Here is a 26,717-nt window from a genome sequence, read left to right as displayed (position 1 = left end):
CTCCTAACTTAAAATGAAATACAAAGTTCTAACTAAAGTGTTATGTTGATTGGCATTACTCCTAACTTAAAATGAAATACAAAGTTCTAACTTAAAACATAGGAGTTGGTTATCATGTCTCAGAGTAACAAGTGGCATGTGATAAGTTAGTCCTGAAACAAATTAATAACATGCATAGCTCAATTTATCACTTCACTAATTACCATTGATAGTGTAAATTAGATCGATCGCGATTACGCTACGAATACATATGTAATGAACAAGTAAAACAACGCTTAGTTAGTCAGTCGGATCGGGTGGACGACTGAGTGGACTAAGACTATGTTGTATTACATAGTATAAACGATTAGAAGTGGTCTAATATTAAAATGTACTCCGTAATAAATATGACAAATGAGGGGAGGACCACCCCCCTCCCCCTCCCTCTATTTATACTAAGTAAGTTAGCTAAGCATTAAATGCTCCATATGCAAGTGGTTTGACGTGACGCGCTTTCGTTGGTCTTGTCAATTTGTCGTCTCACAGGTATGTGTAGGTTGACTACCCAAGGCAACATAGCCATCATTCTCGCACAATGTCAACTGCTTTTCCTATAGGTGCAAGTGAGTTCCTTTTTACTTGTAATATAAACTAAGCTTTCCAACTTTGCAAAGTGGGTATATAGTAGATCGACTGGGTGGCTTTAACGGACCAACCAGGTGGCACTTTGCTGGGCGACCCCACAGGTAATCCTGGAACGTATTTACCCATCACTATGTTTTCCAATATTCAATACGAGTGACACAATTGGCCGTGGACGGCTAGGATCCGATCGACTGAGTGGTCATGGCAGACTAATGGGGGTGGCACCTTACTGGAGCGTATAGTCCTAGTGTGTATTTACCCCGCAACCATAACCTAGGGTTGAGTGGAAAGAGATTGAATGAAACCAATTAGGGGAGTTTAACATGCAAAAGCAATCCCCATATATTCCTATAAATATAAACATTTTCACATGTAAGAATGAGAATGTAAAATTATCATTTGCCTTAACCGGCAATACTCATTAACTCAGTTAAACAATTCACATAAGCATATTGAAAGAATGCATTCATCGACAACAATTATTGCATATCAATATATCATATGTGTATGTAACTACAGACCAAATTGCAACTAGATCATTTAACTTAAAAAAAAAAAAACATTAGGTCAACGAATAACGCAAATTTATGCAATTAAACAAAAATTGACTTTGTTTTCAAAAAAAATAAATAAATTGACTTGTTTACTTGCTAATACGATGACATGACGGTTAACCAATTTTAAAATAATTTTAAATAATAATTATTTTAAAATTTAAAAAAACCCACCCTCCCTTGCCTTAGCTTCCCGCCGAACTTCCTATCAAGCCAGGAGATGAAGGATTTTTCGTCTCCATAGCCGGAGACAAAAGCAAGGGAGGGAGTGAGATGTTTTAAAAATATTTTTAAATAATTATTTTATTTAAAATTATTAAATTAAAAATAACAAATTATTTTTAAATTGGTTAACCACCACGTTATTAGTAGGTATAGTGGTATGTAGTTGTATTACCTATTTAACCATTTTTAGGTTTGTAGTTGAATAACTAGTCTAGTCCAGTGGTATGTAGTTGTATTACCTATTTAACCATTTTTTTTTAAAATGTAATTTGCCAAAAGAGAAAGGAAGTAAATGACAATATTACCCATTACCATTCCCAGAAATTTTCTGCCATGAAACGCAGACTATGACCCATCTCCAGAAGCTTCGTTAAACGCTTAAACCTCGCCTAAAACCCTACCAGTACTTAACCGCCACATTCATCCTTCCTTCATCACTCTCTTCACGCACCCACCTGATCGCCTTCTCCTCATTTCCACATTTCTACTTACTTTTACCTCGTTTCTGCTTGAAGAAAGTATGCACAGGCTCTCCAGGCGTTCTCTCTCCGCTGCTCTGCGCGCTGGCGGCTCACGTTACCGGAATGCAGCTGCTCCGATTTCATCCTCCGGTCTCCTCAACCAACCGGTATTCATATATTAGCGTGTCTTATCTATCATCTGTATTCCGTCGCTTTTGTTTTGGCTTGATTTGGAACTGAGTATGTATTGGAAAATGGACAAAATTAAGCTCGGAATTATTGAAATTAAATGAATTGTTTGGATTTATGTGTTTTTGGAGTATTTGGAATGTTATTGGAAATGGATGAGCATACACTCGGAATTGTCACAAACTAAATAGTTTGTGGTATGAAGTTTTGTGTTTGTGCTGAAACCGGAATATTCATTGGGGGATGAATGAGTACATACTTCGGTTTTAGTAAATGTAAATAATTGTGCTTTGATGACGACGCTGGGGGAATCAGGTGAAAATTTGTTGTGCTGTTGATGTATATTGTTTGCATACTGTATCAGATTTTCTAGATGTTTCTCATTTTTGCTACTTTATTGATTTCACGGTCCCTTTTCTTCTAATTGAATGATATTTCTGCTGTTTATGCTATGCCTTTTGCTATCTGAATTTCTAGTTTGCTAATGCCTAATATCGATCCCATCTATCATGTAACTTTGTTTATATCTTGGTCAGCTACTCCCACCATTGTAACCAGCAACATCTTTTGTCCTTCCAATATTTGATAGCTGCCATTTTGTTTAATGAGCTTTACTTTGTGTGTGTAGGTGGGGGGGGGGGGGATGGGAGGGTGGTAGTAATTGCATTAGAGCCTTTTTCAGTATAGTTTTACAAAACTGTTCATCTGCCTCTTAAGAACCAATGCTATCTGAATGTAGTTCTCTAGCTTCTCCTGCCCTGCCCTCCTTTCCCCTCCACACAAAAAACTCATTCTTAAATTCATTATTGTTTTTATTGTTGAGAAGGCTGGTGAGAATGATGCCAAAGTCAGATGTTATTCAGCTTTTGCTTTGGAAAGGCACAGTAGCATGAGAACAGTAAAACCATTTAATGCAAGAGGAGAGCTGTTTCTTGGAAGCCGACATGAGTCAACATATGCAGCATCTGATAAACAAGGAGCTGTGGCTGAGAAGTATGAATATCAGGCAGAGGTGAGCACTATTCTGATCAAGTCAAAGCTTTGCCAAATGCAGGAAGATGGAATAAGGAATGAAAATGGATAACTTGAGATTAATATGAGCTCCTTTTTTTTTTTTTTTTTTTTTTTTTTTTTTTTTTTTTCCTCGTGGCAGGTTAGTCGTCTGATGGATCTAATTGTTAACAGCTTGTACAGCAATAAAGAAGTGTTTCTTAGGGAGCTAATCAGGCATGCTTTATCCTCTACAACTTAGTTTTTCATCTCTAAGATGTTTTAGCATGCTTCAGTATTAACATTATGAAAGAAAAAGTGTTATATAGGGTATGTGTTGAACCTATTAGTTCTTTTTTTTTAAAAAAAAAAGTTTTTATTTAATAAAAAGTAACTGTAGGTCTGTAGTAGTAGACGTTCATGCATATGAGATGATTAATGAAGGGTTTGCCTCCTTTATCATGTGACAGTGATCAATAAAATTGAAATGTAAATGAAGGGTTTGACTATTTACATGTAATAATGGCCAATAAGTATTATAGCATATAACTTGATTTTGTCGTGAAAATTTAATGAATTTCATTTAATCAAGAATTCAAGATATACTTTGTATTCCATATCTTAGCATATGGGACCACTACGGAAAGTAGAGGATTTTACATTTGCCCCCATATCTTAACATATGGGAGCTCCATGGTTTCATTCTAAATAGTCATGCTTCATCTTATTTTTCCCTGTGGAAATGAAGACAATGTAGCTTCCTTATCCTGCAGTTAGGGAAATAGTGTACTGAGCATTTTCAAGTGTTAGTTTTAATAAATTAACTTTATGCCTGATCTTAACCAATATATGTGTTAAAGTCACCATTGTATTACATTTGGAGTTCATTAACATTTTTTTTTTTCTAATTTTATTCTAACAATTTTTATTTCAATATACAGCAATGCAAGTGATGCCCTGGATAAGTTGAGGTTTCTTGGTGTTACAGAGCCCGATCTTTTGAAGGATGGAGTTGATCTTGACATCCGTATACAGACTGATAAAGATAATGGCATAATAACAATCACGTAACCTTCACTCTCCTTGAGTACTATATTTCATTTCTTCTTGTCTTACTTTGTTGGAAGTCATCATTGTGTTTGTTCTATGCAGAGACACTGGAATTGGTATGACTCGCCAGGAACTTGTTGACTGCCTTGGTACTATTGCTCAGAGTGGAACTGCAAAGTTCTTGAAAGCCTTGAAGGTACCTTGTCTACATAATGCAACCCACTGGTATCATCATTTTTATATCAAATTGTTAAGGAAATTTTACCATATAACAGGATAGCAAGGATGCTGGAGCTGACAGTAATCTTATTGGTCAATTTGGTGTTGGATTCTATTCAGCTTTCCTTGTTTCTGAACGGGTATCTTTTGCCCCTGCAATGTTCTTTGTCTTAAATTTTAGATGAGGTATATTTGTTTTTCATGTTTGATGCAAACAGGTTGAAGTCTCAACAAAGAGCCCAAAATCAGATAAACAGTATGTTTGGGAAGGAGAGGCTAATTCTAGCACCTATAGCATTCGGGAGGAGATTGATCCTGCCAAACACATTCCTAGAGGGACTCGCCTCACTTTATATCTGAAGGTTAGTTGATTGAATAGCTTCTAATGCATGCTTATCAAGTATGTGGGATCATTGATGTCTTTTTTATGCTTTCTCTATGTTTTCAGAGAGACGACAAAGGTTTTGCACATCCAGAAAGAGTACAGAAACTTGTCAAAAACTATTCACAGTTTGTTTCATTCCCTATATATACATGGCAAGAAAAGGGATATACTAAAGAGGTAGCGCTTCTTTTATTATTTGAATATTTATCTATTAGTAAATCTTTCCTGGTGAAGTTCTAAGTATGCTACTTAATTCTTTCAAAGATTCTGTTATATTGTCAACAATGACTTTATGCCTCTGTATTACTGATAATCCTCTCTGCTGCAGGTTGAAGTTGATGACGATCAGGCAGGGGCCAAGGCTGATGGGCAGGATGAGCCAGCTGAGGTCTTTGTCTGAATTCTATGGCTAGTCTTTCATTTACTGGATCTTGTGCTATAACTTCTTGCTTTTGACGTTCTCATTATCATTTCATTGCTATAGAAAAAGAAGAAGACCAAGACAGTTGTGGAGAAATATTGGGATTGGGATCTTACCAATGAGACTCAGCCAATATGGGTGAGCTATATGTTTGCCCCTTTTTTGCTGATTGTTCATTATTTCTCTTCTTGAATAATGAGTTATCTTCTATTTCCATGCAGCTTAGAAATCCAAAGGAAGTTACTACAGAGGAGTATAATGAGTTCTACAAGAAGACTTTCAATGAATATTTAGAACCTCTTGCATCTTCACATTTTACAACTGAGGTAATTAAAGGCTTTCAGAAACTGGGGACTGAAGTTTTTCATAGTCTTGTCTTGATATAAAAAAAATTCATTGGAGGAAAGTTTCCCTAGTTAGATATGCATTAACTTGATTAGTTATATGAATAAACTGGATTTGAGCTTGTATGGGTTGATATTTGAGCTTTGCATGTGAATTTCTTAGCTGATGCAGTATGCTGGAAGCTTTGCCTGTAAATTTAGAAATGCGGGTTTTATGAAGTACCTTTATGACCTAACCTTTTGCTTTTGCTTTTGTTGGGATAGGGAGAAGTAGAGTTCAGATCTGTTCTCTATGTGCCATCAGTTTCTCCAATGGGCAAGGATGACATTATTAATGCAAAGACAAAAAATATCAGGCTCTATGTGAAACGGGTGTTCATTTCAAGCGACTTTGATGGCGAACTGGTATGGAAGTACTTCAGTCTTTCTTTTCATCTTTTTTCTTTTAAATTAAATGTTTTTATGACATTGAACCATCTTGGGAATTCAATGTTTCAAGGAGAGCAATTGATTGCTCCAAATATGACAACTGATATGCTCTTTCTTCTCTCATGTATGGAACAGTTCCCACGATATCTGAGCTTTGTTAAAGGTGTGGTTGACTCAAATGATCTTCCGTTGAATGTCTCACGGGAAATCCTTCAAGAGAGTCGCATTGTGAGTATATTTGAATCTTGACCTGAATTGAAGTTGCTTTACATTTGAATTTTTCCCTACTCATCTTTGGGTTATGACATTCCTCTTATTGCTTTGATTAAGGTTCGTATTATGAGAAAACGCTTGGTGAGGAAAGCGTTTGAGATGATCCAAGGCATAGCCTTGAGTGATAACAGAGAGGTAAGTTCCTTTTCCATCTAATGCTCTTTTTTTTTCTTCCTCAAAACGCTTTAATCTTGTGAACATTTGTTAGGAAAATTTGTATGGTATGCTTTGGGGCATGCGATGTCTACACCTACAGCTTTGCATTATTTGCAACTTAGTTCCTCGTGCAGATCGGTGACTTTCCATTGATGAATTTTTCTTCTGTATCTCACTTAACCAATCACATTTTATCATATGCAGGACTATGAGAAGTTCTGGGAGAACTTTGGCAAGTACCTAAAAATAGGATGTATTGAAGATCGCGAGAATCATAAACGTCTTGCTCCATTGCTGAGATTTTTCTCTTCTCAAAGTGACGAAGAGATGATCAGCCTGGATGAGTATGTTGAGAACATGAAGCCAGATCAGAAGGAAATCTATTATATTGCTTCCGATAGTGTTGCAAGTGCAAAGAACACTCCCTTCCTCGAAAAACTTCTTGAGAAAGATCTTGAAGTATGAGACTTGTGAAACAAGTTCAGTTGGGTTCTTACCTGTTGATATCTTTCTCCATTAACACCATATTGTTTCCTTAATGCAGGTACTCTTCTTAGTTGATCCCATTGACGAGGTTGCCATCCAGAATCTCAAATCCTACAAGGAGAAAGACTTTGTTGATATTAGCAAAGAAGATCTTGATCTGGGTTAGTTATCCAAGATCTTATTTTGCCACCTGTTTGTTTCAGAAATGACTTTAAAATAATTGACAATAATTGTAAGCTTTCTAAAATTTGCCAAATATGGAGCTTGTAATAGATTTTTCTGTAGTGAGATTAGTAGTGCCAACCTGCTGAACTTGTGACAAATTTGTTGATCTCTTTCTTGGCCTGTCTATTTTATGCTCTTTGACATCTGGGAACCTTCATTTTGAAGGTGATAAGAACGAAGATCAGGAGAAGGAGATGAAACAAGAATTTGGTCCAGCTTGTGATTGGATTAAGAAACGTTTAGGTGATAAAGTTGCCAGTGTACAAATCTCAAATCGTCTAAGCTCGTCTCCTTGTGTTCTAGTAACTGGAAAGTTTGGTTGGTCTGCCAACATGGAAAGGTGGGTTCTGCCATCTGCGTTCAAGTTAACATGTTACTTTTCAGGTTCTTCCAGAAGCTGTTTTCTAATACTTGGGTTCCATGCAGGCTGATGAAGGCCCAAAGTGTTGGTGATAACTCCAGCTTGGCATTTATGAAAAGCAGAAGAGTCTTTGAGATAAATCCTAACCACCCAATCATCAGAACTTTGAATGTAAGTTGGTTTGGTTGAACTGTGAAGATATTCCATACCAAACTGCTTTCCCAGCTTTTAACTGAACACTGTTCTGTTTGTTTCTCAACTCCAAATGTTACAGGAAGCATCCAAGAATAGTCCAGATGATGAAGAAGCCCTGAGAGCAATTGATCTTTTGTATGACGCAGCTTTGGTCTCTAGTGGTTTCACTGTGAGTAACATCATTCCTTTATTCTACTTGCATAGATAGTTTTAATATGGTTTAGAAACATCAACGTACTTTAATGGATGTTGAGCTTTCAGTAACTAATGATTTTTCTACCAAGCATGATTTGGGTTTTGATGCATTTAAGTATTTAGTTTAGGGGAATTCTGTATTGTAATTTAAGACTGGTAAACATTTTGAAGATATATTAATAAAATAAACAAGATGTGTGAACTTTTTGTTGCTCGCCCTGGTAAATCGTTTCTAGGATAGAAGGAAAGATCTTATTCCTAACGGCTTAGGAGAGAAACAAGATACATTAGCGATAAGGAAATCACATCTTGGCAATGGAATAACCAACGGGGCCTTTTCAATTTTCACTAATAAGGACCATTAACAGCACGTTCCTACTAATGTATCTTGTTTGTGGAATTGATGATAAAGACATGCATGCATTATAACATATAACTCAGTATGGTCAATTAGCACAGAATTACTATTTAGTTACATGCTTTGGTAGTGATCCTAGTCTTCTGTTCATTGTATTTTTTTCTGATTGCTCTTCTCAATTTATACAGCCCGATAATCCCGCTGAGCTTGGAGGTAAGATCTATGGCATGATGAACATGGCTCTATCAGGCAAATGGGGAGCTTCAGATGGGTTTCAGCAATATGCGAACCCCCAAACACAGATACCCGAAACAGTTGAGGCTGAGGTGGTGGAGCCTGCCCAAGTCAGTGGCCAAAAGTAAACTAAGTATATGACGACCTAGTTGAAGTTTAGCAGTTGGTGGATTTGAACTTTGAAGCTCTATCCTATCCCAAGCCTCCCTCTTTAAAGCTTGTTTTTAGTGTGCATACGAATTGGAAACGTTCAAAGCCGACCGATTGATACTGACTGTCTTTAGGCTGCTGAGTTTCGGAAATTTTATTCCAGCTATTTATCTCTACTCTACTATACTCCCAACAGTCCAACTCAATATGCAAATTAAAACACTTGTGTTGAGAAATACAAGTATTTTCATAATCCCTTTCCATTTGAGTTTTTGGGTATTACAAGGAAGGAATTAAATCACCCAAATTTCTTTCTGCATAGCATTAGCATACCGTATGACTGACTAAAGTGGAGTTGGATAATGGGTCTCAATAGTAATCCGATATCAAATCATGAGTGAGGTTGGTGTAAAAAATGCAGTCTTAAGAGTAATCAGCAAAAATGTTTAGTAAAAGCCTGAAGCTATGGGGGTTCATTCTCTATGATAAATTGAGATCTAACAAAAGGTGTCTTGTCTGTCCGTCCATAAATCTAAATTACTATTACAGATGAGATGACTGGAAACAGATTAAGAGCCGCCTACAACAATTGGTCCTATATGTTACGGATCAATTCTGATCCTCCCAGCTATCTAAATAAATGTCTCAACATTTCTTCATTGGCTGTGTAAATCTGTACAAATTGAATCTCAATGCTGTTAGAACAGTGGTGACAATGGGACCTTCCAACTCAAATCTTCTATTTCTTCTTCATCATTCCCTTCCTTCCTCACCTAGGGCTAGGAGGTTACACTCACGAGCTGAAAATTTGTGTCTGGCAAGCCTCTTTTCTGTTTTGAATGTCTGTTATGACGACGGGAAACCCAGGAGGAGGTTCGGGAGGGTTTTGTGCTTGATTTGGGATGACAGGAAACCCAGGAGGAGGTTCAGGAGGGTTTTGTGCTTGATTTGGGATATCTTGAACCTGCACTCCACTAACAGATTCATGAGACTTACCTGGAAGTACTGTGCTTTCTGCTTGCCCTATCTTCTCTTCAGCCCTGTGTTCTATTTTATTCTTGGAATGTTCATCTGCATTATTGTTTCCAGCATGACTTTCATCCTCTACATGATTTGCTCCCTGGAGAAGTTCTTCTGGGGTTGCAGCAGGGTCAAGATCCCAGCATCCATCTGGCAGGTTAGGACCTTCTTTCAGTAAACAAGAAGGAACCATGTGTGAAAATCGCAACATCTCTCTTTTTGGAATCCACCGACTGGCCCCCTGGTCTGAGTTCCTTCTGTAAACTGTCTTGAACCTGCCTAATTTTATCAAAGGGGCAACATGGACACCAAACTCTTCAGAATATCCATCAAGAATCTCCACCATCTCATACTGGTGCCTCACTTCATCTGGGGTTGCTCTATTCCAATCTGATGACCAGTTTCGATATACAGCCCAAATATCCCCAGTTTTTGGGAAGATTCTAACACAACCTCCCCTACCAGCCTTTTCCTTGCTGAGAAGGTGAGAGAAGATGTTGACCTGTTCAACTGTTTCTGAGTTAAATGCCCTAAAATGTCCACAGGATTTGGTAAAACCAGAACACAACCAATTCACTGACCCAAATTCGCTATCTGATTTGGAGCTTAAGTAGCTGATATGAATCTTGAATGGTTTAACAGAGATGACTTGGCGAATCAGACAATACAAGCGGGGCATTCCATCTTCCTCATCATATAAAGCCCATATTTGTTTTGGCTTAAAGCATTCCTCTGCTCTATCCTTGTCAAAATCATGGAAGTCAGAATCTGGTACAGTTATTGCCATGGACTCTGTTTTTCTTGGCTCTGATTGATGCCCTGCATTGCCCAGGCCTGCTTTTTTAGGTTTTCCGCTGCACTCTTCAATTCCAGCAAGTGCCTTTTTCTTCTTTTCCATCTCAGCAGCAGCAGCCGCCGCTTCAGAAGCCAACTTCATCTCTTCCAGTTTCTTACAGATTACAGTTCTTGCCTTGTCAATTAACAACTTTCTAGTATCAATTATAGGCACAGACAGGCAACGCCTGGTTGAATTCTCATTTGCAGGAGAAAGCTTAGAATTATGTTTTGGATTCCCATTTTCATTGGAAATTTTCACTTCTACTTCAGTCTTAGGAGGCACTTCACAGTTATTATTGCCATAAGTATTCCCGGGTTCAACTTTCCTCCTCTTAGCAGGCCTTCCAGGCTTGCTCACAGGCTGTTCATTATAAATGGTAAATCCATTGACAACTTTTTCCATTTGTTGTTTCCCATTGGCTCTTTGTCTAGCACCCTTTCTGTTTGCACTTTGGGTTACCGAGACAGAAGAAGAAGAAGAAATTCCACTAGGATCTATGACTCCAGCAGAATTTCCGGGGAGGGTGCTCCACTGAAAAGTAAAATTGGAAGCATACTCTGAACCATGTTTGGTATGATGTCCTGAGACCCCATTATTTGCACAATATATAGATGCCGTTGAAGCATGCGTGACACCACATCCACGGCTTCCATATCCATTTTCAGGCACATAGGACCAGGAGCAATACTGATAGGAGCCATTCACCGGGGCCAATCCTGTTTCAACAGCGATAAAAACACCACGGCAATTCTTGCAAGAAAGTCTTTTGTTAACATACTTTCTTAGATACTCATACTGAACGTGACAAGAGGTACACACAGTCCAAAAGGTATCAAGTCTGCTGTTAGAGGCGGCAGAAGCAGTGTGCATGGAAGATATATTTCTCCTGTGGTCATAAGAGCTTTTTTTAGCAACATCAGATAGTACTGTCCATGCTTCAGAAACAAGCTTGAATGCACCGTCAGCTCCAATGCTTTTGTTTTTGTCAGGGTGAAGTAAAACAGCCATCTTTTTGTATTGTTTTTTAACTTTAGCCTTGTCTGCAGATGGGTCCAATCCTAAGACCGCATACAAGTCAACCTCTCCATTAATTTTCATCTCAGCAGCAGAATAAACTCCAAATGTCAACACCATTTGAGCTATTCCCTCTAAACCAGGACATAGCTTTTCAGCTTTCAAAGCAGAACTCTTTGCACCAACAAAGTCCTTGTCAGAAAATCTCTTCTCAGCATCTGCCTTAGCTTTAAGCGCTTCCTCTATGTTCACCTCCATTACAAAAACCCGGAACTCAAAATCAGAGAAGCTGAAAGATAGTTATAGGCAGCTCATTGGGGTAAGTTGAAGCCTACTATGCCCAGTCTCCTGCAAATGAACACAGATAACATACATAAATTTGGACGTTCAATTTTTACATTTCACCAATCAACAACATCGAATTTCATAAAACAACTGATTAAATGCTGGCACCATAGCAAATAATCCTCCTCAGTAAGATTCCATACTAATAACACTCAATACAAAAACCATTTTTGATTGTTTTAGTATTTTCAAAATCCAACATTCACACAACATATCAGAATTTTTACATAAGACACATGAGAATGGGGAATTTATCTAAAGCCATGAATGGTAAATTTAAGTCTATATTGTCAAATATCAGCTCAGAACAACCACTGAATTATGCAAGATCTTCAACCTCAAGTCAAAGATATTTCAACTCATATTCAATTCAACTCAGACCAGGGTAAAACCAAAGCATTTACGATTTAAGACAGCAAATCCAATCTTCTGCAAGATACAACAAGAAATATCCACATCTAACCAAGATCCAAGCTATAACTCAAGATCAAAAGCAAAATTACATAACAAAAAAACACCAAACACATCAACTGAGCTAAAAATCTACTCACCGATTACGCAAAAGCAGTTATCGAAATAAATGAGACCGGACACTGATCAAAAGAAGCGCCGTCCCCGACACTGCTGCAGCTATCTAGATCTTCGCTATTCACGCCGAGCAATCCGCGTTAGGGCACATCTGTGAAGTTATCCAGCCTACGAAAAAAACTGAAATTAAAAACAGTAAAAGAAAAGAGTAACCACTTGAGAAAGCAAGGTGCTACACATACAATATAACAAAGTTGAGGATCTTAGAAATACGCTCCGGCAGCTGACGGCGGTGAACGGCGAGAGACCTGGTCGGAAAACGCCGATTGGTAAAGTATTTTTGGGCAAAATTTCTACTATTACTCCAACTAAACGGCGAACAGTAGTTTGCTGCCTTTAAAAATAATAAAAATATAAATATAAAAATAATTGGAAATATAAACACCATAAAATGAAAATAAAATGATAATTATGGAATAATAGAAAGCGCAGTTAGGAAGTAGGAGGCGTATTAATGCGCAGGATAACTTACGGTGCGCACCTATGCGTGCGATGCGCACTGTTTATGTGGGCCCATAATCTGGTAAATTATATTGTCGATTATAAATTATAATACATCTTAGAATGTGAACCATTGATATTACGAGAGTGTTTGATAAATAGTTGTTAATTGTTAATTGATAGGGTTTGTGAGTTTAATTAGTTGATAGTATTAGCTGATTGTAGAAAGATATTTGGTAAATTAATTGTTAGCGGATAGTTCATTACATGTAAAATGATTTTTTTAAAAAGCTTATCGAAAAGTTACTTTGAGCAGTTTTTTGAATTTTAGCATTTTGAAACAATACACTATTACAAAAAGCTAATTAATCAAACATTTATATTGAATGTTTAACCAAGTCAAACGTCTAATAGTGGTCAAATAAATAAAAATTGACTGATAAACTAACTATATTGTCTAACAAGGTCTATAACTCTATATTTATTTTGAACGGATTAAAGATTTGTTTTTAAATATTATACAACAAATAAAATTATAGTACATTAAAGATAACTTTTAAAAAATAAATATTTAATATATTAAAAATATTAATTATTCGATACATTAAAAATATATATGTATTAGTAGTTCACATTTCAATTTAGATTATGGTTCACAATATAATAATTGAATAAAATGCTACCGAGTATTTTCTGCCAAAAAAATCAATATAAAAATAAGTCTTTTGATTGATTTTGTTTTGAAATTATTATAATTAATTAGATAAAGAATTCCCTGCAAGTGGAACTAACTTAATAGTTAGTCAAATAATATATATATATATATATATATATATATATATATATATATATATAGTGTTGGAATTTATTTTTCAAACCCATACTTTAGAAAATTATATTTAATTTAGTATTAAAATTAGTTAGGTAATGGGAAATTATGCAGAGTAGGTAAGGTAAACATTATTATTTGTATAAAATTTTGCATCATTTTCGTAATATGATTAATCAATTCAAAGACCAATCAAATAAAAGGATAATGGTCAAGCACTTTGTGCTCAGATGACATGTAGTGACCTCTCCCATGTGAATGGTCATGAGATCGAGCCTTATTGGAGGCGTTGTTGACTCTTTATGTTTCATTAGGTTGAGAAAGTGTAATAAGTCACCCGAGTGAAGTTTGAGAACAATAACTCAGGATCAAGTCTTACCAGTAGCAAAGTAAAGGTAACGCTCTATTGGGTTAAGGATTCAATCTTTTGAGAACAGTAATATTCAAATTAAACAATATTACCTGCCCTATATGTTGAAAAGAAAAGTTTATGATACCATATATAATGGTATTGTATATATACTTTTGTACCTGATATGATTAAATATGTTTCGTATAATATAAATTGGTATATTTATTACTTATTTATTTCAATTTATTATTGTTGTTTTAAATTATGTTTGGTCAACTTATTTTAATTATTGTTAAATAAATCTCGTTTTCTGAATAAATAATACGTACTCTGTATAACTTATTTAGTAGGTGATTGCTATGTTATTATTACCTAAATTTCTAATACATATTGACAACCTAATAAGTATACAAATTATTCCTTTACAATGTTGTAAGCGACTGAAATCTTTCATCCAATGTATGAAGTGACTACAACCAATCAACCATCACTTGCCAACCATGGCATGGAGCAGCAGGAAGACATAATCATTGAACATAGTGTGACATCATTGGCATATAGTTGAAGATAGACATGTTTATCTTAAATATGGTCAAGATTTAGAATTGACAAAGGTGGTCATAGTTGTCTTTCAAATATGAGGTCTAAATAAAAATGTGACATAAATAAATTACTCCGTAATTAAAATAAAAAGATATATCTAAATTTGAACTTCATAAATACAAAGATTTAAGAGCACTCACAATTGTTGAACTCAATTTTAAATATTTTTTTTTGTCACATAACTACAATTATTGAATTCAAATTTACGTTTTTTTTTTTTTTTTGGTCAGTAAATGTGCCAAGCAAGTAACGTCTCCTTCAACAGCTATAGTGCCAGTCATACCCCTCGTGCTACCTGAATGGGGAACCGACCCTCGATAACCAGACCGACCCCCGCCTTGCCAACTAAGTGTTCTGGCGGGCTCGGGGAATGCTTGCTTTGTGACTCGGTTATTTCGACTTATATTGGGTTTGATTGCTTAAAGTGAAATGGTAAAACAAGTAGAAACTAGGAACATGTACTATACTTTTCGTAGCGATCCCAATGAACGGCGTCAATGATTGTTTTATTAGGACCAAGTTCACCATAAATTGGGTATAAGTGTATGAGGGGTGAGAAAGTAGTAATTTTACTATCCAGGACGTTAGGCGCAAAAGAGTGTGTACAATGTTTGAGATAACGTAGCGGCCCAAAGAATAATCAATAATAAATAAATAGTGGACTATGAATAATAATGTAGGCGCGAGGGGTTCAAACCCCTTTATTCTTATAGGAAGTTAGGACAAACGATCATCAAGCTAGGAGGATTATATTATAATGAACTAAAAGTTGATGTCTACATGACAGGCATGATGCACCTTATATAGTGTTAGAGATCTCTCTTAATAATAATGTCACAAGTGTTAGAAATTCATCCAGATGTTTGATAAGTGTACATGTGTTTCTCCACTACTTTGCTGCCAACGCTCTTCACCTAAATAAGTAGAGCATCTTGCCATTTGGTAGATAAGATTAGAGTAGCTTAGTGTGTTGGGGCTTGTGTTATCATGCTTGAGGTTGTGGATTTGAGTGGAGTCTTGTGGGTTATACCTCTTCTAATATTTTGCTCCTTTACCTTTTCCCCACATTTAAATCCAACAAGATCCCTCATTCAATATTCTTAGGCTCAGATATTCCCAATAAAATAATTTCCGATGTCCCATGGCCCCGTCAATGTGGATTGTTAGCTTAGTAGTATAGATTTTTTATTTTTTTTTTTGTAAACATAAATTTTATAAAAATTGTATACATTATTATTAAACAAAAAATTTAAATTCTTTCATCATTTTCTCTCTCTCTCTCTCTCTCTCTCTCTCTCTCTCTCTATATATATATATATATATATATATAATAGTTAAAGTTTCATTTTAAGAAATTGTGAAATATATTTTAAATTAATTTTTTATTATTATTATTTTTTCACGTTTACGCCCAACAAGACCCCTCATCCACTCTTTTTGGACCCAGACATTTTCAATAAAATGAGCCCGAAGTCCCTGGGCACTGTCAATGTAGATGTTAGCTTAGTATTATCATTTTTTTTTTAATATAAATTTTATAAAAATTGTGTACATTATTATTAAACATAAAAAATTAAATTCTCCGTTTTTTTTTTTTGTTGGTTTCTCTATATTTTTCAAATATGGTTGTTAAAATTTATCACTTTAAGAAATTGTGAAATATAATTTAAACTATATTATTATTTGTATTGTTTTTTTTTTTTTTTGAAAAATCATCAGAGCCGATTATTAGTATTGTTATTATTTAGTAATATTTTAATATTTGACATGAATTTTTCGCATTGCCTACAAAATGCTAGTGAGTTGCATAATTAGTAATATGTTGAATATCTAACCTTTTGGCATAATTACACTTTATTGTGGTTTAATCTGATATAATTTTATTTTTTTTCACTTAGAAGACTTCAAATGCACCACTCATCTCCACTTTAAAAATTTATTTAATTTGACATTTTCTCCATTTTTAAAAGCTTAGAACTTTTCAAAGTTATTAGTGGAATTTTAGTTGTATTTGCCCAATAAATTTAAGTTAGACTTTTTAAAATATTTGTTAATATCAATTTTGGAGTATCTATTAATACATTTTAATTTTTACACTCGTGATAAAAAGGTGGAATCATCCACCCCAAGCATCTTCACATCCTGACCCAACAATTTGTAGAGGATTTAATTATGTGATTAAATTAATTAACAGAGACTAGACTTTTGCTCACTATCCACAAGAAACCCCTCCTTTTAAGTGGATATTAAAAATTAAATGAAGGTTCATAAATATGAAATTGTGAATCCCCATAAAAGGGAAAAAATTTAAAACAAGGTGAAGAATAATACTCCGTAAATTATGCACGGTAAAACAGAATACGACGCCGTCTTGTCGCCAGGACGTGGCTCTGACTGTTAGTTTACACGTTCACGGCTTTGCAAAGGAACAATAGGGACGACGACGACGACGCCGGCGAGTCGCCGCCGTGTCTTCCGCCGCCTTCCCCGTCGGCGAGCAACACCCTCTCATAGTAATCCACACAAAACAGCGAGAGCGAGAGCTCCACCTCGTGGCGGCTCCAGACTCGCCGGGCCACGTCGTCGTCCGACGGCTTGCCGAGCAGCAGGCGGTTCATGAGCACGGGGCGGACGCACGCCATGTAGAGGCTCCGGTAGCCGCCGAGCGCGAGCACGACGGCCCTGACGGCGTCCGGCGGGCGCGGCACGTGGCGGAAGCAGAGGGTCTCCCACAGCGAGTCGTTCCGGGTGCAGGCGCGCCACAGGCTGCAGACGCACGCCGCCACGCCGAGCGACGGGCCGTCCAGCATCTTCAAGATCTCTATAAGCACATCCACATTGTCGTTAATACAAAACTTGCTCCTTTTGTCTCCTTCGTCTTCTTCCATTCCCGCTTCAAACCGCACCATTTTAACCGTGTCAAAGAGAAACTTGTACTGATCGCAGAGAGAGATGTATATATATATATATATATATCCAAGCAACCAACAATATAATGTATATATATATACACAGTGGTGCTTAGCTAGTGCCCCGTTTAACCTGTTCACATTTCAAATTAAAGAAGTTGATAACTTTACTTTACACTCCGCAATAAAAAAAACTTAGACAGCCTCATCAACCACTAAGTTAGCTTAGTTGATTGGGCCAATTATTCTAGAGTTCTACTCAAACCATAATATAGGTGTTTAAAGGATGAAGATCTTTTGTGCGTAAAGTACTATAGGCCGGGCTAGTAAAGAAGAGGCATGTGTACTATTCGTGGCTAGAGAATTATTGGATGGAGGTCGATACTCATGGCTGGGAGATTGTTGGATGGAGGCTGATAAAGTCCTTAAGGGTTAAATCCCGCACCCAATTTGTCTCGAACAATGTGATGACGGTCTATGGAACATTTTCTTTTCCGAGTGAAATCCCCTAGTATATGAAAGAGTGAAAAAGTACTTTCAGTCTTGTGGAATAAGAAGCCTTCGTAACTTAAAGCACGCATTGAATTTGTTCGGAGCTATGAGAGCGGAATCCACTTTTTGGAGAATATGAGTCGAAGCAATAACAAGAATATTTCTAGTAGAACATCTTACCTGGAGAGATGGTTCACTAATAGACCGAGGGATAAGTAATTCGACTACACACAATTATAAGTAAGAAAATAAGTTGGGTCTTGGCTACTAGCTATAATTGAAGATTGATTACTCACAATTTACCTCATTGAATTGGCTATTGGGACAGGGGTTCTATAAACTTATTAGTCTAACTTAAACTGAGAAATTTAATGTATAAAAAAAATATTAAAAAAACATATACACTGCCTAGACACATTTGGGACTTATTTTATTCACTAAAACTCTAGAATAAGGGCAATATCCTCCTCAAATTTAAGGTGTAATAAAGTTTTTTAATTTCAATAGTAACTAGCTAGCCTATTTAGAGTACAGTTCAATTGGTTAACCAATCGATAACTATAGAAATTAATTAATTGTTTGATTTTATAGACAATTATATTACTTTGAAGAATTTATAAATAATTAAGACGCATTTCACCAGCTTGAAAAGTTCTTGCGGCTAAAATACAATAATATCTTTTTCCCTGAATAGTAGCTAGCTAGTATGAATTATAATTTAATTGATTAAACAATCTAAACAAGTTTGCACATAACTTTATATTTTATACTAAAACTCAAAGCAAGGACGGTAAAATAGTCTCTTGAAATTAGATTGTAGTAATATATTTCTCTTCTTCAATGGTGGCTAGGCAGCTATAGTCTAGAGGCTATAGGTATATATAGTATACGTTGTGGTATATATAAGAAGCAGTAGGTGAGTTATTGTAGGAGGAGTTGGGGGGCCGGTATCAAGTTATGCGGAGAACAGGCCAAGGATAAAACTCCAACCCACAACATCATATCGTAGGCCTTTCAATTGTTTAATTTGTCGTCTGCTGTTTTTGTTGTTCCCATCATCCCATGCATTATATTACTCCGTATATTGTACTCATCATCACAGGGCTTCACCATATATACTGTTTTTATTTTAATATATATAGCTAGGCGTGGCTTAGCTAGAAAGTAAAATGTGAACGTTGGTTATGCACTTCCTAGCTGAGTAACTAGCTAGCTAGCTATTACCTGGGTATTCGGTAATTCACAATTTCACATCAATTATTCCTTGTGGGATCGGAGGGGAATATCTTGGGTACACAAAGATTGAAATTTTTAGATATGGATACCACTCTTATTAATTGGGTATTGGTTCAAGGTACTTGGCACAAAATGTGGTGTGAAACCTTGCTTTAGTATTTTAACTTACATGGCATGGCGTGCATTTGGTTGAGATGAAAGAATTGGATATGAAAATAATTGTAATTGGGTGAAAATAAAGTATGAATTCATTTTACATTATTTGAGGGGGAGAAATATAATTATTGAAAATAAGAAGAAAAGAAGTGATATAAATACTAAAGTCATTTTTGTAATAATAATAATAAACAAAGGGTACTTTTGTCAGGGCATCGAATTGCATGCAATTCATTTGGGGGGTGGTGGGGGGAGGGGATGCGCCCATGAATTGCAATTCAGCAAAATGAGAGAATTGCAGTTACCTCAAACAAAACACTATTGATGTGGTAAATACTCTCGGGTATACAGGTACTAATAAAAATTATTACATAGTAGCTCGGGTAATTAAGACTAAAGGTATCAGAGAGTCTCGAGCTAATAAATGTTATAGAGAGAAAGCTTAAACCCCCATTTTCTTAGCAATAAATGTGTTATTTATAGGAAAAAAACCCCCATTTTCTTATCAATAAATGTGTTATTTATAGGAAAAAATGAGAGAACACATGTCGTGGAGCTGGCATATATGGCATGCATGTCAGGTGTGGCGCATGCACTCGATCGACAATTTCGGAAGCAACGCAGGGGTGTCCATGTGCCATAAGATGCCTGTCTTGGCCTACGGATGGAGTGGTCGGTCCGGGCGCCACTCCTTGGATGCGCCTTTTAATTACGGAGTAATATCAGTCGATTGAGCTCAAGATGCATGTCCCGAGCTCTAAGGTCAAAACTGATATTAGGGTTCACCGTGTAAGATTATATATGCTGAATCATGGATTAGTATATCAGATCGGGTCGGGTTGAACTCGTATCATATCGGATCGAATAAGGTCGGGAATTGATCTTCGTAGCCTAGGAAGAGCAAACCGAGCACATATATGATGGGTCATCTAGGGTATATTTCCCATCAACTGTAATTTGCTTTACCATAGAATAACGTAGGAAATGAATTCCAACTACATCCAATCAAACACCCCATTAGGGAAGTAATAATTACAAGCTAAAATCATGCCATAAAAATCAATGTTAATTTGGGTTTTCAAACATAAAAGTTAAATGACATGGAGGTTAGGACGACTTTTATAAATTTATTATTGATATTGATGACTATGATACAATTGGCATGTTGAAATTATTGATAAAGATTCACTCAAAAGTTACTATTTCATATTAACATAATTCATATCATCATATACTTATATATGATATCCCATTAAATCATCATTAGGTTGGCCTATATGCCTTGAGAATGGATACTCAACATTGAAAAATGATTGATTTTTAGGTTAGTTTCAAACTTGTGATGTGATAATAATAATAATAATAATAATTTTTAAAGATGAATAATCTTGTATAGCAGTTGAAATTTTGTCTATTTTCAACCACTCAAAAAGTTATTAAAATATTTTAATTTTTGATCATTTTTAAGGTGATTGAAAATTATGACAACCTTAAAATATTTGATCGAATAGATATAACTCTGCACTAATCAATTTGAACTTATGATTGGTAATTAATAACAAGGAAAGATTCTTTAAATTTCTAAAGTGGTCAGACAGTTTATCATCAAGAAGATCATCCTTCTCTTGTGATATATATGTTATATGTAACTTGAAGCCCCCGCTCGCGCGTTTGATCTTAGAAATTTTTTTATCATAAATTTTAGAATTTATATCTTAAAATTTAAAGTTTTTCAACAAATAATAGTAGTGTGATGACATACTACCATGAAATATGCATACATGATAAGGTTATATAAATGATTATTTAGTGAAAAAACAGAAGAGAGAGAAGTTAATCAATAATGAGGTCCATATAATCAAAGCAAAATGAACCATGCAACAAACAAAAAAAGCTAATCAATTAAGATGTTTGGATTGAATTAACTTGGTAATTATAAAGTTTCAAGTTTGACTTTTTTTTTTTTTTTTTTTTTTTTTATGGGAATTGAAATGATCAGTTATTAACATTTTATTTTATTGTGGTCTTTTGAAATTTTGCAGAGTTACAAAACGGGTTTCACCTGTGCTGCAGGCTTTCTTGTAAATCAAAGCTAGGTTAGTTTGAATTGAAGATGCGTATACATATGATGGTCGGACGATCACGAGCTGAGGAAGGTGGTATATACAATATATATGTAACAACATGGTTGTCTGGATTGGGTTGGATTTTGGTGAGGAAAGGAAAACCCCAAGCCCCTATGAGACAGACAGCACCATATATTCCAATTTGCACTCAAGTGAAAATTTGACGTTAGATCTTCTCATAAGGCATATGTTGGGATGGCTAGCTGTTCTTTGATGATTTGTTTGTTTTGTACTGTATTGTGTTGGGACTTGTTTGTTGGACTCTTCTTAGGAAACATTGCCATCGAATCCTCCTTCTAGGAATTTGATAAAAGCAAGGTTACAAGGGGAAACCTCATCACCAAAAACATTCACACATTTTTTCTAGCTTCTTTCAATCCATCAAGCTAGCTAGCTAATAAGGCTGCACCCTAGTGTGTGTTGTGTGTGTACTTGGTTTTGTAAGATATGTGCCGTGAGCTAACAAGTCAAACTTGTTTTCAATCATTGTAGAATGGCATTGCCAAGACCTATGAGACATTTGAGGTGATTACAAGGAGGAATAGAGGTTTCGTGGTTGAGTTTAACATCTCTAACTACTAATATCGTAATGTTAAATTCAGGTTTGCTATATATATACATATATTGGATCCAGTGAGATTATGAGATTTGATCTTGAGCATTCACTTTTTTATTTTAACGGTTAAGATATCTAAATTGTTTTATTTGTTAATTGCTATCTGTAATATACTTAGGGGTAGTGGAGTAATTTTGCACACGCATTTATTTCTTTCCATATTAAAATCGTGATATTTTCTTTGTTTCCTTTTGCGTATGTTTTTCTTCAAAGCCGAGAGTCACAGCTGCTACGCCTTTCTTCTCGATTTTTCTTCTTCTTAAGAGTCAGAGCTGATACGCCTTTCTTCTCGAAAACATCGCATTCCAGTGGCTCGTTGATTATCCCACCACCGTCAATCCCTTCGCATCGGTGGTTGTAGTACCGAATTCTCCATAGCTGACTCGTTGTCGAGTTTAATCGCTATTGCTATAATTATCGTGAGGATAAATTCAGTTCTTCCTTTATATATATATATATATATATATATATATATATATATATATATATATAGTCATGTAGTTAGAGGGTGTTTTGGTTTCATATATTTGAATGTATTGTTGTTGATTGTTTTAATTATATTTGAAAATTCAATAATTGTATTTGCTTGACATTTTTTTTTTGTAGTAATTTTTTATGTTAATTAAATTTGTCAAATATGATATTAATCATCTAGGACTTTGTTTGGCCTTTTTTTTTTTTTTTTTACAGCGTTCTAACATAATAATTTTTTTGTGATAAGCATTTTAAATAGAGTTGATAGTTTTTGACATGACCCGTTAATATGATAGAAAAATAATAAGTTAATATTTAATCTTAATATATTGTAAGTCATCGGTTATATATTTGTCTTTGACTATTGTCACCATATTTGAAAATTCAACAATTGTATCTATTCACATTTATCTACTCCATATTATAATTTATATATTGTAGTAATTTTCAAATGTAACCACCATTATCAAGTTTGTCAAATGTTGTATTAATGACCTAGCACTTTGCTTGGTCACCTATTGACCGCATCCTAACTTTTTGACATAACATTATAAATAAACTTGATAATTTTAGACGTGACCTTCTAACATCATTTTCTTATCCTAAAAATTGTACAAAAAATTATTACGTATCATTTTGAATCGATGGAAATGCTCTAAGCTATAGAAAATGTTTTAAGTTTGGACTAAATATTGTAGAAACATTATTCTTATTGTAGTTGATACAAACTTAAAATTTTGCTTAAAGTTGTATGTACAATAGGTAATAGTACGTACCAAATTAATTAATACCTTAAAACTTTTCCATGACGGGTTAATGCTAAAAATTCTCCATATCTAAGTGCATACCCAATTAGGATTTTTGATGTGACTTTTAAGGAATCAAAGCTTATGTAGAGGAAAGAGGGAGATGAGAAAGAAGAAATGAGATGCATACCCAATTAGGATTTTTGATGTGACTTTTAAGGAATCAAAGCTTATGTAGAGGAAAGAGGGAGATGAGAAAGAAGAAATGAGATTCTTGCAGGGAAGAATGAGTTTTTGTCTCCATAGTGGGACCCACCAAGAAACAGAAAAAGGAAATGCACCTTGCGTAAGACGCAAATCTCGCGCCCAACCGAAAGCGTGGTGTCGTAAATTCTTACTTTAAAAAAAAAATTGTGATTTTATTTTATCAAATTTTGTATTTTTTTCTTCCCTCCCATCCCTTCTTTCCTAGTCACACCTGCAAAAACTCTTCAAAAACTACAACTATTGGAGATGCTATAAGAACAAGCCCATTAGTGGATCTTGGTTCAGTTTTTTAGGAAAGATGACTGAGGTGGAGGAGATAGTGTGAAGAAAGAAAAGATTTGAGATCTCAAGCTAATGACATGTTTTTTCACATAAAAGTGAGACCCACCAAAAAATAAAAGAAAATCGCCACCTTCCGCGTGCAAGGCAGTTGCGGAAGGAGAGGTGTCCAGTAATACACGCGTTCGTTGGGCGCGTTAAAAACAATATTTTATATTTTATTTTATTGTGACAATTATTTGTTTTTGTTTTTGTTTTTTTTTTCATCATTCTTCCAAAAGGCTGAACCCCAACCCCGGCCCGACAGAGCGGTGAGAGGTTGTAAATCATAGTGACTCAACTGAACATTAATCACAGAGGCTAGACCGGTGCTCACTACGCACAAGGAACCCCCCTCACTTTGAGAGGCACACTGCCGCTGGTGAGACTCGATCCCTGGTCATTCTTCCAAAGTTTCACCGCTGTGATCAGTTGAGCTACCCATGCAGGCATCATTGTTTCTCTCCTAGTTGTCTCCTAACAATTACGCTAAAAACTTAATGGATTGCTCTATAAGAAATTAACATCTTTTAACTGTAAAGTACTTTGAATTTGAGATATGTCAATCTTTCTTCAAAAGATATGTTTTCTAGATCAATATGTACTGGTCTTGTACTGGAAAAACGAAAGCATCCATTTGTCAAAACAATTGAATATTTTATGAATAGCTTAGTTTGAAGGTTATCCGTTTTGGATAATGAATTGTTCAAAAAGTCCAATGTTCCGACCTTTAACGCTAATTTTCATGAAACCGCAAAGTCGCCATTACCGATTCTCGAGCCTCCGCGTTTTAAAAAACTCCGTCTGCTCATTTGCTCATAATCATCTAGAACAATTCAACAACAAAGCATCATCTCAGTTCTGTTAAATACCAGTAATCAAGAAGAAATTGAAGGAATCGGGGGAAATGGACGAGCTTTCGAGCGATGTGATCATCAAAACGCTATCGGTGCTGCCGATCAAGCCGCTTGTACGGTGCAGATTCGTCTGCAAATCCTGGCTAAACCTCACGCATGACCCGCATCTGATCGATACCCATCTCTCATTTTCCTCTGAAAACGAGACCCATTTCGGTCTCATCCTCAAAACCTCCGTCCCAATTGGCCGGACCCTCTCCCGGAGCAGCTTGTTCTTGGTGGCAAACGACGGAGCTGATGATCTCTTCAAGTGTGTGAACGTTAGCTTCTCTTTGCCCTCTTTCCGCACTTATGAAATTATGGGTTCTTGTAATGGATTGCTATGTTTGTTTAATCCACTTTCTAAGCATTTGACTCATATATTTAATCCTTGCACTAGAGAGTATATGGTTTTGCCCAGCCCCCAAAGGGCTCCAGAGTTTATTGTTGATATAATAGTAGGGTTTGGGTTCTTGGAAGAACAAAAGGAATATAAATTGGTAGAAGTGGTTTACTATGGGAGTGAATTAGTTGGTGAAGGTGTTTTGTGGTCTAAGGTTAATTTGTATAGTCTGGGTGATAAGTCCTGGAAAAGTCTTGGCTATTGCCCTTATTCACTTTGTGGTAGGGGGTGCTCTGAGGCCTTTGTGAATGGAGCTCTTCATTGGGTTAGTTCTGGTTATGATGATGATGGTGGAGGGCTAGTTAGTCAGATTGTTGCCTTTGATTTAGCGAGGGAATCGTTTGAGGTTGTGCCGAGCCCCGAGTTTGATTCGGGGAGGTTGAACTATAGTTTGGGCGTGTTACGGGGGTGTCTTTCGGCCACAAAGTGCAAGTTCCGGGATTACGTTGAGATTTGGGTGATGAAGAGTTATGGGGTGAAGGAATCGTGGACCAAGTGTTTGAAAATTGTTTGTGATGAGGTAGGGCTGATCATTGGAGCTGTCAGGCCGCTGTTCTTTCAGAAAAACGGCGAGATTTTGCTTCTGCACGGTGGCGTTTTGCTCTCTTATGATCCTTTGAGTAAGAAATTAAGAGAGGTTCGTGTTTCTGGAATGCCCAGGTCTTTTAAGGCGTTTGTTCATGTTGGAAGCCTTGTTTCGCCTTGCTCACTGGTTGGAAAGTGATTCGAGAGTATTTATCTTTGTTGCCTGGCTTTAAACACGTTTTTTCTGCACACGAAACCGAGCTAGCTATATCTGAAAAGGTGTTGGATTCAAGGATTTTGCTTACATCGATTGGGGAGCGAAATTTGGGGTGACCAAAGACGGTCAAAAACTCGAGGTATAAATCGACTTTCCAAATCCTTATGTGCCTGCATACATTTCATTTACTTATGATGAGGCCTCCAGCTGCATTTTACGTGTTGATTTCGATTGTGTATCCCGAGTGTTGATTAGAGGCTGGGGGTTTCCGAAATAAAGTGTAACTCACATTCCTCAGTAATTAGGCCTTCTAGTTATATGATTGTGTAAATAACCAATATGCAGATTCCATTAATACATTATGGTGGCATTGCATTTCAAGCTTTGTAACATCTTTTTCCTTTATATCCCCTGCAAAAAAAGGTGAAAAGAGGTCGGTTTTTGCTGTCGATTGGAGATACAAATCAAATGAGATGGTATGATTAGTATCATTTTGCGGGATGTGAATACCAGTTGTATCTCTAATCTCTCTTGTTAGGCCGAGATGTGGGGGCCTTGGGAGCGAACAGATTTCACTCCTATCCAGTGGTTTGGATCTTGAGTAATGGCCCGAGGATTCACGAGAACCCTTGTTTTGACAACCAATTTCACATCCATTGATTTATGTGAAATGTAGACTTGAGAAATGTAGTGAAGCTCCCCAAGAACAGGATAAGCAAATGCTGCTTAGATTCTATGTAACCTTATAGATACATATTTTGAAAACCTGGAAAGAGTGCTTG

The 26,717-nt window shown here is 36.1% G+C and overlaps 4 protein-coding genes across 4 annotated transcripts; 2 read left to right on the top strand and 2 right to left on the bottom strand.

Moving 5' to 3' along the window:
- The first annotated feature begins 1,726 nt into the window (after window positions 1-1,726).
- On the top strand, window positions 1,727-8,806 carry LOC109192387 (heat shock protein 90-6, mitochondrial). The gene is made up of 20 exons (XM_019343001.1): window positions 1,727-2,031; window positions 2,880-3,065; window positions 3,207-3,280; window positions 3,985-4,110; window positions 4,196-4,289; window positions 4,369-4,452; window positions 4,531-4,674; window positions 4,761-4,874; window positions 5,026-5,085; window positions 5,182-5,256; window positions 5,340-5,444; window positions 5,727-5,867; window positions 6,027-6,119; window positions 6,222-6,299; window positions 6,525-6,779; window positions 6,865-6,967; window positions 7,197-7,371; window positions 7,458-7,563; window positions 7,667-7,756; window positions 8,329-8,806. Exons 1-20 carry the CDS (start codon window positions 1,924-1,926, stop codon window positions 8,500-8,502), a joined length of 2,385 nt encoding a protein of 794 aa, XP_019198546.1. The 5' UTR covers window positions 1,727-1,923; the 3' UTR covers window positions 8,503-8,806.
- Window positions 8,807-8,972: 166 nt separating this feature from the next.
- Window positions 8,973-12,706, bottom strand: LOC109192388. The gene is made up of 3 exons (XM_019343002.1): window positions 12,512-12,706; window positions 12,293-12,437; window positions 8,973-11,744 (listed from the first exon to the last, which is right to left on the bottom strand). Exon 3 carries the CDS (start codon window positions 11,652-11,654, stop codon window positions 9,318-9,320), a length of 2,337 nt encoding a protein of 778 aa, XP_019198547.1. The 5' UTR covers window positions 11,655-11,744; window positions 12,293-12,437; window positions 12,512-12,706; the 3' UTR covers window positions 8,973-9,317.
- A 4,074-nt stretch (window positions 12,707-16,780) lies between these two features.
- Window positions 16,781-17,500, bottom strand: LOC109192359 (F-box protein SNE-like). The gene has a single exon (XM_019342958.1). The coding sequence runs from the start codon at window positions 17,461-17,463 to the stop codon at window positions 16,957-16,959; it is 507 nt and encodes a 168-aa protein (XP_019198503.1). The 5' UTR covers window positions 17,464-17,500; the 3' UTR covers window positions 16,781-16,956.
- Window positions 17,501-24,525: 7,025 nt separating this feature from the next.
- Window positions 24,526-26,340, top strand: LOC109192217 (F-box protein At3g07870-like). Its single transcript, XM_019342786.1, has 2 exons — window positions 24,526-25,941; window positions 25,987-26,340. Exon 1 carries the CDS (start codon window positions 24,802-24,804, stop codon window positions 25,915-25,917), a length of 1,116 nt encoding a protein of 371 aa, XP_019198331.1. The 5' UTR covers window positions 24,526-24,801; the 3' UTR covers window positions 25,918-25,941; window positions 25,987-26,340.
- The last annotated feature ends 377 nt before the right edge of the window (window positions 26,341-26,717 follow it).

The sequence above is a fragment of the Ipomoea nil genome, unplaced genomic scaffold, assembly GCF_001879475.1.
Source record: "Ipomoea nil cultivar Tokyo-kokei standard unplaced genomic scaffold, Asagao_1.1 scaffold1770, whole genome shotgun sequence".
NCBI classification, from domain to species: Eukaryota; Viridiplantae; Streptophyta; class Magnoliopsida; order Solanales; family Convolvulaceae; genus Ipomoea; species Ipomoea nil.
The sequence above is the reverse complement of the archived record's forward strand: the minus strand, read 5'-3'. Positions and strand labels throughout refer to the sequence as shown.